The sequence below is a fragment of the Somniosus microcephalus genome, unplaced genomic scaffold (assembly GCF_052327205.1).
Source record: "Somniosus microcephalus isolate GS21.2 unplaced genomic scaffold, FLI_Smic_1.0 unresolved_chr1, whole genome shotgun sequence".
Classification (NCBI taxonomy): Eukaryota; Metazoa; Chordata; class Chondrichthyes; order Squaliformes; family Somniosidae; genus Somniosus; species Somniosus microcephalus.
This window is the reverse complement of record NW_028225179.1, coordinates 167,688,143-167,700,410: the sequence shown is the minus strand read 5'-3', so window position 1 is coordinate 167,700,410 and position 12,268 is coordinate 167,688,143. Positions and strand designations below refer to the sequence as shown.

The 12,268-nt window shown below is 50.5% G+C and overlaps 1 protein-coding gene across 1 annotated transcript; it reads left to right on the top strand.

The window, feature by feature from the left end:
* Window positions 1-1,349: 1,349 nt before the first annotated feature.
* LOC147096513 (butyrophilin-like protein 8) lies at window positions 1,350-11,764 on the top strand. The gene is made up of 4 exons (XM_085975314.1): window positions 1,350-1,442; window positions 3,667-3,770; window positions 9,374-9,721; window positions 11,127-11,764. The coding sequence occupies exons 2-4, from the start codon at window positions 3,713-3,715 to the stop codon at window positions 11,417-11,419; spliced, it is 699 nt and encodes a 232-aa protein (XP_085831440.1). The 5' UTR covers window positions 1,350-1,442; window positions 3,667-3,712; the 3' UTR covers window positions 11,420-11,764.
* The last annotated feature ends 504 nt before the right edge of the window (window positions 11,765-12,268 follow it).

Here is a 12,268-nt window from a genome sequence, read left to right as displayed (position 1 = left end):
CACCCAGAGAGTGGTGAACCTGTGGAATTCTCGACCACAGAAGGCAGTTGAGGCCAATTCATTAAATATATTCAAGAAGGAGTTAAATATATTTCTTAAGGCTAAAGGGATCAAGGGATATGGGGAGAAGGCAGGGACAGGGTACTGAATTTGGATGATCAGCCATGATCGCATTGAATGGCGGAGCAGGCTCGAGGGGCCGAATGGCCTACTCCTGCTCCTATCTTCTATGTTTCTGTGTTTCTAACAGCATTGTGGGAGCAGCTTCACCACACGGACTGCAGCGGTTCAAGAAGGCGGCTCACCACCACTTTCTCGAGGGCAATTAGGGATGAACAATAAATGCTGGCCTTGCCAGCGACGCCCACATCCCAGAAACACATTTTTAAAAATGCTCACACACACACACACACACACACACACAGAGCAGTGCCTGGAAGGGTGATTATTAATGAGGCTTTTTAAAAATATATTTACATTGTTGTGAAGGGATTCATGCAATAGTTGGGTCACTCGATAAGTTTGGAATGAGTCTCAGCTTGCTTCTTATTTTACCTTGAAAAAGTGCAGAAAATGATTGAACTATCTCACAGTTCGGGAAAAATTGGGTTGCTCTGCGCCTCCCGTTAGTGCCCCCGGGGGGCGCTATTGGGTCGCAAGGCCTCTAGCGCCCGGGCGTGACTCCGCTAACACCTCCTGCGAAATTCAGCGGAAGGTTAGCGGCGGTGGTAGCCGGTAGTGCCCCGCGGTGCGCTGCGCCTCCGCCGATGACGTCATCGGCGCTCGCGCCCCGGCTGCAAACTTCGGCTGCGCCCCCCTGACCTATCGCCGGACGATAAGTCCGACAGGCTCAGGGTGGCATTTTTGCAGCCGCGGCGGCGGGATTTAAAGGGGCGGGTGTCGGGCGGCCATTTCCTTTTCTGGCCGCCTGCCAGCACCTGCTCCCCCTTTCCCCTCTTTCATTCGGGGTGCCGGCCGCGATCGCTCAGCCCGGCACCCCGCTCCCCGGTTGTCCAGGGGCGGGAAGCCTGCAATACCGCAGCGCGACGTGCCGACGTGCGTGGCGCTGTTGCACGCATCGCCGCGATATTCAGTGGTAGCGCTTCCAGCAGCGCCCTGCCTTGTACTTGGGGCGCTACCACTGAATTTACGGTGCAGGGGCGGTAAGTTTTTCGGGGCGCTAAAGTTAGCACCCCGGCGAAGTTAGCGCTCCAAAAGGGGGCACCACCGAATTTTTCCCCCGATATCCGGCGACACTGACTCTATTTTACATTTGTGCAATTTATGGATGGTCCCTTACTGGCTGGTGTTACAGGAAAGCGAAAGTAAAGTTCGAGCAGTTTTTACAAACACAGCCACTGCTTTTTTTTTCTTTACCAGCAGAACTTCCCTGGGTGTGCTGAGCAGAAAGGGATAGCAGAAGAAACAGCAGAGGCAAAGCTGTAAGTATCAGGTCTCCAACAAGCTGTCGGAGGTCTGAACCTCCACTGGCCCCAGGGTGGGGTCCTCATGTCAACGCCTTGCCTGAATGAGAGCTGACTAACTGGCTGAATGCTCTGGGCTGGAATCCATTTCAGCTCAGTGCTTGGCGGTAGTTGGCAGCTGGAATCTAAATATTCGCCTCAAAGATGCTTACTAAAGCACAGACCCTCCCTTAGTGCGCTGAGGTCTGACTGAAGGTCCAGTGTGGACATTCCCAGATGCTGCCCTGTGGGCTGCGAATGTGAAACTTGCTCCCCCCCACCTCATTTCGACAGCTGTCTGCAGGTCTCTGAAAATTGGGCCAGAGTTTGCTGTCAAAAACTATGTTGAGATCGATGGCGCGCGCTGTTAGTTATGAGCCAATAGTACAGCAACTTCAGGCGAGGGGCAGGTGCGCGGTTCAACGCAAATGTCCAAAAGTTGCGCCCCGTCCGCCGTTAGCTTCACGAAAGCGTCATCTCGCCCCCCCGGCTGACCGTTGAAATGCATCGAATGGCGTGACGTTGCTGCATTTGCGCGGTAGATACGAACTGAACTCATAGAAACACAGAAGATAGGAGCAGGAGTAGGCCATTCGGCCCCTCGAGCCTGCTCCGCCATTTAATGAGATCATGGCTGATCATCCAAATTCAGTACCCTGTCCCTGCTTTCTCCACATATCCCTTGATCCCTTTAGCCTCAAGAAATATATCCAACTCCTTCTTGAATATATTTAATGAACTGGCCTCTACTGCCTTCTGTGGTAGAGAATTCCACAGGTTCACCACTCTCTGGGTGAAGAAATTCCTCCTCATCTTTGTCCTAAATGGCCTACCCCTTATCCTGAGACTGTGACCCCTGGTTCTGGACTTCCCCGCCATCAGGAACATCTTTCCTGCATCTAGCCTGTCCAGTCCTGTTAGAATTTTGTAAGTTTCAATGAGATCCCCTCTCATTCTTCTAAACTCTAGCGAGTATAAGCCCAATCAACCCAATCTCTCCTCATACGTCATTCCTGCCATCCCAGGTATCCGCCTGGTGAACTCGCCACAGAAACTTCAGCCTTGTCCTTTCCAAGTCTAAGTACCCTTTGATATAAGGAAACTCACTAAGCACTTGGTTGGAGTATAAAACAAGGCTTTAATCAACTGTTTCACAACCATGGGATTCTAGTTACATCACTAGTTCCTGGTTACAGAAACATCCTGGGCAAGCTGGACTTGGAGGGGTCGAGATGTCCGGTGTTCAGGTGAGTGATGGGTGCATGAGTGCAGAGGTAAGTGTGTTTGGTGTGTTGAAAGAAGTTTTACTTACCTTTACAGCCTTCCTTCCTTCAGGTCTCGGGAGTCCGTCATCTCACCGGCACAGAAAGCAGAATGGCCGCGATCTGTCAAATGTTGCAGCATTCAGCTTTCTGTTCCGGAGAGATCTCTAAATCATCCTGAGAGGAAGGAATTAACTTGGAGTACAGATTGTCAGTGTTTGACAGCTTCAAACAGCTGTCAAACGCTGATACTTCATCTGTCAAAAGGTCTTGACATGAAATGTCAATCTGTGACATCACCTGTTGCCGGGTGGCCCTTAATTGGCCCGATGAGCCTGCTGGGCGGGCTCAACAAGGTCAATCAAGTCAAATCGAGTGGGTTGGTCACAACTCGATGGAGGCGGGACTACAACCCCGAAAGTTGTAGTCCCGCCTCCTACCCGCCTCCTCAGTGAAAATCCAGCCCCCTGTCTCCACTTAATTGCTTTTTAGTCTTCAAAGGTCAGCTATCTTGGCCGCCTCTTTATGAATGTGGCCTTTCATGTTAGCCCCTGTCTTTCTTACACCATTCAGTGAGACTGCCAGCGATGTCTTTTTAACTCCCCACTTCAGGATGAAGCAATAGCTGTAAAGTTGGACACTTTCGTCCTGTCAAAGGGTCCTTTGGTTGTAATGTGGTCGCAATGTGCGGCCTGGTATTATGGTATGGGCGGGGCGCCCACTTCCTCGTGCAAATGACCGCGCCCAGGGCCACAGCAGAGGGGCAGACGAAAGTCCTGCCACCCCCTCACCCCCCACCCCCTGACCTCCTCCCACATTTCTGGCAGAGTGGAGCCCAGGAATTTCAGGTCTTCAATATTTTTGTAATGACTCCCAACTTGGAACGTGGCTTCGCTCTTGGTTTTCTAACCGTGACCTGATTTCTGTGCTTTATATCACAGGACACTCGCTAACTGCATCTTCCCTCATCGCTTGAACCTTTTGAAGATGAAAGGACAGAGTTACCTTGTGCTTCTCTGCATTGGAATCATTGCTCCAGCATCTGGTAACGACCATTATATTCTCTATAACAATAATTGGGAACAACTGTTAATCGTTCGCTATCAGGCGGATTAACACAGAATCGCGTTCCACGTTGTACAGCTGGCGCGAAATATCTCTCTTTCCCCTTTAACATTATCCCTTTAAATCACACAGTAATTGGCTCACGGTCCCATCTAACTGGTAACAGGTTGTTCAGCTTTGTGAGCATTGAAAAAAAAAATGTACTCGTTCATGGGATGTGGGCGTCGCAGGCAAGGCCAGCATTTATTGCCCATCCCTAATTGCCCTTGAGAAGGTGGTGGTGAGCCGCCTTCTTGAACCGCTGCAGTCCGTGTGGTGAAGGTGCTCCCACAGTGCTGTTAGGGAGGGAGTTCCAGGATTTTGACCCAGCCACCATGAAGGATCGGCGATATACTTCTAAGTCAGGATGGTGTGTGACTTGGAGGGGAACTTGGAGGTGGTGGTGTTCCCATGCGCCTGCTGCCCTTGTCCTTCTAGGTGGAAGAGGTCGCGGGTTTGGGAGGTGCTGCCGAAGCAGCCTTGGCGAGTTGCTGCAGTGCATCTTGTAGATGGTGCACACTGCAGCCACGGTACGCCAGTGGTGGAGGGAGTGAATGTTTAAGGTGGTGGATGGGGTGCCAATCAAGCGGGCTGCTTTGTCCTGGATGGTGTCGAGCTTCTTGAGTGTTGTTGGAGCTGCACTCATCCAGGTAAGTGGAGAGTATTCCATCACACTCCTTACTTGTGCCTTGTAGATGGTGGAAAGGCTTTGGGAAGTCAGGAGGTGAGTCACTCGCCACAGAATACCCAGCCTCTGACCTGCTCTTGTTGCCACAGTATTTATGTGGCTGGTCCAGTTAAGTTTCTGGTCAATGGTGACCCCCAGGATGTTGATGGTGGGGGATTCGGCGATGGTAATGCCATTGAATGTCAAGTGGTTAGATTCTTGCTTGTTGGAGATAGTCATTGCCTGGTAACAAATGTTACCTGCCACTTATCAACCCAATCCTGAGTGTCGTCCAGGTCTTATTGCATGCGGGCATGGACTGCTTCATTATCTGAGGAGTTGTGAATGGCGCTGAACACTGTGCAGTTATCAGCGAACATCCCCATTTCTGACCTTATGCTGGAGGGAAGGTCATTGATGAAGCAGCTGAAGATAGTTGGGCCTAGGACACTGCCCTGAGGAACTCCTGCAGCGATGTCCTGGGGCTGTGATGAGCAGGTACTTTGTTTCCTCCATCTTTGTCTTGTCCTTGGGATCTAGCATTGCTTTGAAATAGGAAGGGACAGCAACTGAAGCTTTGCCAAACTGTATGTTTGGGTACGGTAACATAGTGGCCATGTTATTGGACTAGTAATCTTGGAGGCCTGGCCTAATAATCCGGAGACGCGAGTTCAATTCCTGCCATGGCAGTTTGTGAATCTGAACTCAGTTAATTAAATAAATCTGGAATAAAATAGTTGCTATCGGTAACGGTGATCATGAATTTACGTGGCTGTCGTAAAAACCCATCTGGTTCACTAATGGGCTTTAGGGAAGGAAATCTGCCGTCCTTACCCGGTCTGGCCTATACATGACTCCAGACCCACAGCAATGTGGTTGACACTTAACTGCCCTCTGACATGGCCAAGCAAGCCCCTCGGTTGTATCAAACCTGCTACAAAAAAAAAGTCACCACACGTACTGCAGGGGTTCAAGAAGGCAGCTCAACACCACCCTCTCAAGGGCAACTGGGGATGGGCAATAAATGCTGGCCTTGCCCGCGACGGCCACATCCCGTGAATGAATGAATGGTCCACTATCGGGCCCAACGATTGAAGTGCTGGCCTGTTTCATTAAATAGCTCCGTTTTCTACTGCCGTAACTTGCTCAGCGAGCAAACCTTGGCCTTCTACATGTCATATCACCCAGATACCTTTAGCAACGTCAGGTGGTGCAAGTGACAGAATTTACCATGTAATTCCTTCATTTACAGGGAGTCATAACAACCCCAGCATCCCTCCACCCTGGGCACAGTCTGGTGGGTGGGTAATAGCCCCCCCCACACCCTGGGCACAGTCTGGTGGGTGGGTAATAGCCCAGACCCCCCCCCCCACTCTGGGCACAGTCTGGTGGGTGGGTAATAGCCCAGACCCCCCACTCTGGGCACAGTCTGGTGGGTGGGTAATAGCCCCCCCCCACACTCTGGGCACAGTCTGGTGGGTGGGTAATAGCCCAGCATCCCCCCACTCTGGGCACAGTCTGGTGGGTGGGTAATAGCCCAGACCCCCCACTCTGGGCACAGTCTGGTGGGTGGGTAATAGCCCAGACCCCCCACACTGGGCACAGTCTGGTGGGTGGGTAATAGCCCCCCCCACACTCTGGGCACAGTCTGGTGGGTGGGTAATAGCCCAGACCCCACACTCTGGGCACAGTCTGGTGGGTGGGTAATAGCCCAGACCCCCCACTCTGGGCACAGTCTGGTGGGTGGGTAATAGCCCCCCCCACACTCTGGGCACAGTCTGGTGGGTGGGTAATAGCCCAGACCCCCCCCCCACTCTGGGCACAGTCTGGTGGGTGGGTAATAGCCCCCCCCACACTCTGGGCACAGTCTGGTGGGTGGGTAATAGCCCAGACCCCCCACTCTGGGCACAGTCTGGTGGGTGGGTAATAGCCCAGACCCCCCACCCTGGGCACAGTCTGGTGGGTGGGTAATAGCCCCCCCCACACTGGGCACAGTCTGGTGGGTGGGTAATAGCCCAGACCCCCCACTCTGGGCACAGTCTGGTGGGTGGGTAATAGCCCAGACCCCCCACCCTGGGCACAGTCTGGTGGGTGGGTAATAGCCCCCCCCACACTCTGGGCACAGTCTGGTGGGTGGGTAATAGCCCAGACCCCCCCCCACTCTGGGCACAGTCTGGTGGGTGGGTAATAGCCCCCCCCACACTCTGGGCACAGTCTGGTGGGTGGGTAATAGCCAAGACCCCCCCCCCCCCACTCTGGGCACAGTCTGGTGGGTGGGTAATAGCCCAGACCCCCCCCCCCCCACTCTGGGCACAGTCTGGTGGGTGGGTAATAGCCCAGACCCCCCACTATGGGCACAGTCTGGTGGGTGGGTAATAGCCCAGACCCCCCCCCCCACCCCTGGGCACAGTCTGGTGGGTGAGAAAAAGGGCATGGAGCCAACATAACCTGGCCACGCGTCAATTTCTCCTTCCGCCTGCCCACATTACTGTATTTTTACACCCAATTCTGGGTGGAAATTCAGGTTGAAAGTACGTGTCTGTGACAAAGGCGCCACCCCTGGTGGGAGGGTGTAATTACAACGTGACGCATTTGCGTAGATATTTCCATTCTAGAATCTGGACATTATTATTATTATTATTATTATTAATAAAATCCTGTCAACTTTTATTGTCATTGTTAGTGCACAAGTGCAGTACAACGAAATGTAGGCTTGCGGCTCCCGAGAGTGTACATTTAGATTAAGACATTTAAACATTCAACATACATTTGGCTTGTAATACATTAACATAAACATAACCACAATAAAGTGCATTGGCAGATGTGCAGGCTTTAGAGTTTATTTGTGGAGTTCAGTAGGATGACAGCCCTGGGAAAGAAGCTGTTCCTAAATCTGGTCGTTCGGGTGCGAATGCATCTGTAGCGTCTCCCAGATGGCAGGAGGGCGAACAGACTGTGGCTGGGGTGGGTAGGGTCTTTGATGATGGTCCGTGACCTCCGTAAACAGCGTTTCTGGTATGTGAGCTCTATGGTCGGTAGCCGGGTGCCGGTAATGCGTTGGGCAGTTTTGACTACCCGCTGCAGGGCTTTCCGGTCATAGTAGCTACAGCTGCCATACCAGACTGTGATACAGTTGAATCATAGAAAGCCACAGCACAGAAGGAGGCCATTCGGCCCATTGTGTCCGTGCCGGCCGACAAAGAGCTCTCCAGCCTAATCCCACTTTCCAGCACTTGGTCCGTAGCCCTGTAGGTTACGGCGCTTCAAGTGCTTATCCAAGTGCTTTTGAAATGTGGTGAGGGTCTCTGCCTCTCCCACCCTTTCAGGCAGTGAGTTCCAGACCCCCACCACCCTCTGGGTGAAGACATTTCCTCAAATCCCCTCTAAACCTTCCACCAATTACTTTAAATCTGTGCCCCCTGGTTATTGACCCTTCTGCTAAGGGAAATAGGTCCTTCCTATCCACTCTATCTAGGCCCCTCATAATATTATACACCTCAGACTAGATGCAGGAAGGATGTTCCCGATGGTCGGGGAGTCCAGAACCAGGGGTCACAGTCTAAGGATAAGGGGTAAGCCATTTAGGACAGAGATGAGGAGGAATTTCTTCACCCAGAGAGTGGTGAACCTGTGGAATTCTCTACCACAGAAGGCAGTAGAGGCCAATACATTAAATATATTCAAGAAGGAGTTGGATATATTTCTTAAGGCTAAAGGGATCAAGGGATATGGGGAGAAGGCAGGGACAGGGTACTGAATTTGGATGATCAGCCATGATTTCATTAAATGGCAGAGCAGGCTCGAGGGGCCGAAAGGCCTACTCCTGTTCCTATCTTCTATGATTCAATTAGGTCTCCCCTCAGCCTCCTCTGTTCCAAAGAAAACAACCCCAGCCTCTCCGATCTTTCCTCATAGCTAAAATTCCCCAACCCAGGCAACATCCTCGCAAATCTCCTCCGCACCCTCTTTAGTGCAATCACATTCTTCCTGTAATGTGGGGACCAGAAATGCACGCATTATTCTAGCTGCGGCCTAACTAGTGTTTTATACATAAGGACAAAATGTATGTCTTGAAAATGCATCACGTCTGTGCGCCCTGGTCCAACTTTCCACCGCCACCCAACCTCACTTCACTTGGTGTAACCTCCCCAGATACACCACTGGAGACTGACTTAATATATTAAGAAAAATCTTATTTCTGCGCCTACTTCCCATCAGCCTTTCCAGCGCCACCACTGGCGGGAGGGAGTAATTACAGCGTGACCAGTTTACATAGAAACATAGAAGATAGGAGCAGGAGTAGGCCATTCGGCCCCTCGAACCCGCTCCACCATTTAATGAGATCATGGCTGATCATCCAAATTCAGTACCCTGTCCCTGCTTTCTTCCCTTATCCCTTGATCCCTTTAGCCTCAAGAAATATATCTAACTCCTTCTTGAATATATTTAATGAATTGGCCTCAACTGCCCTGTGTGGCAGAGAATTCCACAGGTTCATCAATCTCTGGGTGAAGAAATTCCTCCTCATCTCTGTCCTAAATGGCTTACCCCTTATCCTTAGACTATGACCCCTGGTTCTGAACTCCCCGGCCATCGGGAACATCCTTCCTGCATCTAGTCTGTCTAGTCCTGTTAGAATTTTATAAGTTTCAATGAGACCCCTCTCATTCTTCTAAACTCCAGCGAGTATAAGCCTAATCGACCCAATCTCTCCTCATACGTCATTCCTGCCATCCCAGGTATCAGTCTGGTGAATCTTCGCTGCACTCCCTCCATGGCAAGAACATCCTTCCTCAGGCTGTTTCCATTCAAAATGTATACACAGGAAATATAAAAATAAGGCGTTAAATAATGCATATGATTATTTTGTTTACTAGGACAGTTTAACGTTGTTGGTTCTGATGATGCAGTGATTGCGGTTGTGGGGGAAGATGTTATATTGAAGTGCCTGGTAAGATCAGAACAACCTTTGGATAACATGGAGGTGAGATGGTTCCGGTCTCACTGGACAGCTCCCGTACATTTATACAGAGACGGAGCTGATCAAAGGGATGTTCAGTCTGGCTACTACAAAAGGAGGACCAAACTGTTCAAAGATGAATTTTATAAAGGAAACATGTCCCTCAAACTGAAGAGAGTGGAAATATTAGATCAAGGAGCGTACACATGTTCGGTGAAATCTGGGACACTGCATGACGAAACAACGATGCAGATGAAAGTTGGAGGTTAGCCACTTTATTAGTCTCTGCCTTAAGAACATAAGGGCCCAGAAATTCGGGTCGGGGGCTTCCCGCGGGTGCAAGTCTCCGACCTGCACTTACCTAGCGCGCCGGCCGTTGAGCTGTGGGCCCGCGTGGGATTCCGATCCTGGGCCTGCTCCAACTGCCGGCGTGCAGTGCTTGCGTATCCCAGGGGCGCAGTTAGTTCGAAGCGTCCCCTGGGATCACGTGGGCCATGGGGAGCCAATCGGAGCAGGGAATGCTCCATTCATAAGTCTGACAGGAAGAGCTGTCAAGACTTAAAAATACTACGGGCCCCAAAACATCACTAAATCTTCAAATAATTTTTTTTAAAAATCACATTAACTAAACTATAAATTACATGAAGTAACTATTTTAAACAATAATTTAAATTTTTGTAAAAAATAATTTTATTTTCTAACGGGGCTAAAAATAAACTTACCTTGCTTTAAAGTATTTAAAAATAATAAACCTGTGGAAAAAATGTTTTAATTTTAGTTAATTCACCACTTACCTTGTGAAAAGCAGGCCTTGCGACTGCTTTTTATATGTGTAACTCCTGGAGACTTACCCTCCCGGGAAAACCTACAAAAAAACGTAAGTTCGATGCGCACGCGCTGCCTCTCCCGCGCACGCGTTCGAACTCTGAACCCCTTCGTTCAGGGGAATGGAAGTGCCGGTTTCCCGCGCATGCGCAGTGCATCTGCCTGTGGAAATATAGAAAAAGGGTCAACTATAGATTGCAAGGCTTGCTGGGATATTATATTCGGTCAACTTAGAATTAGAGCTTACTTCAGCAACTAACACCAGACAAGCTGTCAGCAGTTGTAACAACAATGAGGATGTGATAACCGATACCAGACACTACAATGAGTAAGGGTCAACGAAAGGCTGGTCCCTACAAGGAGATGGTAACTGTTACTAGGCAAAGGCGAGTATTGATTTGATAACACTGTTAAAGTGGTTAATTAGATAAGAATAACATCGCTGAGGAACTTGTTTACTTAAGTGTATAAATATGCTGCGATTACTGATGATTTTCGGAGTTGCTAGCCTAGCTCTTGACTAGGCACTCTCCCCTTGTGCACAAGTAAAATAAACTAACAATCTGACGATACTGCTTGTGTGTTAGAGTCTTACTCGGAGTCGAGGTTTCGACACACCCTGTCAATCCCCCCCTTCAGAATCTTATATGTTTCAATGAGATCACCTCTCATTCTTCGAAACTCCAGATAGTATCGGCCCAATCTACACACTCTCTCACTTTGTCTGTGTGACGTGAAATTTGTATCTTTAAATAAGCTGTTAACTTTATTGAGGTAGTTCATTTTGTGACCTTGTTTTGTTGCGATTATCGGCCATTAAACTGGGGTTTGATTGATGATTGCAGCCATTGGGTGCCAACCCACAATTCACTTGGAGCAATCCAGCTACCAAGGCATTACCCTGGCCTGTGTATCTGATGGATGGCACCCAGAACCGGAGGTGCTGTGGACTGATGGACAAGGAAAGGACCTGTCAATGCTCTCTAGAACTAGATATGAACAAGAATCTGAAGGGTTCTTCAATGTTGAAAGCAAAATTGTCGTAACCAAGCGTCGCATAACCTACTTCCAGTGTGCCATACGAAACAGACTGTTGGACAAAGAACATGAAGTATCTATCAGGATAACAGGTCAGTAAAATAAATAAATAAAACAAAATAAAATAAATAACATTTTTAAAAAAAATAAAAGAATGTTTGAGAGCAGACGGGGCCGCGCTTTAACGTCTCATCCGGAAGACATTTTTCAGCAGACTATTTATATATATGTGTAAATATTTTATGATTGTTACGTCCCACTCCAGAGACAGGAGCACAAAATCCAGGCTGACACTCCAGTGCAGTGCTGAGGGAGCGCTGCACTGTCGGAGGGGCAGTACTGAGGGAGCGCTGCACTGTCGGAGGGGCAGTACTGAGGGAGCGCTGCACTGTCGGAGGGGCAGTACTGAGGGAGCGCCGCACTGTCGGAGGGGCGGTACTGAGGGAGCGCTGCACTGTCGGAGGGGCAGTACCAAGAGAGCGCCGCACTGTCGGAGGGGCAGTACTGAGGGAGCGCTGCACTGCCGGAGGGGCAGTACTGAGGGAGCACCACACTGTCGGAGGGGCAGTACTGAGGGAGCGCCGCACTGCCGGAGGGGCAGTACTGAGGGAGCGCTGCACTGTTGGAGGGGCAGTACTGAGGGGGCACTGCACTGTCGGAGGGGCTGTACTGAGGGAGCGCTGCACTGTCAGAGGGTCAGTACTGAGGGAGCGCTGCACTGTCGGAGGGGCTGTACTGAGGGAGCGCTGCACTGTCAGAGGGTCAGTACTGAGGGAGCGCTGCACTGTCGGAGGGGCAGTACTGAGGGAGCGCAGCACTGTCGGAGGGGCAGTACTGAGGGAGCGCCGCACTGTCGGAGGGGCAGTACTGAGGGAGCGCCGCACTATCGGAGGGGCAGTATTGAGGGAGCGCTGCACTGTCGGAGGGGCAGTACTGAGGGAGCGCCGCA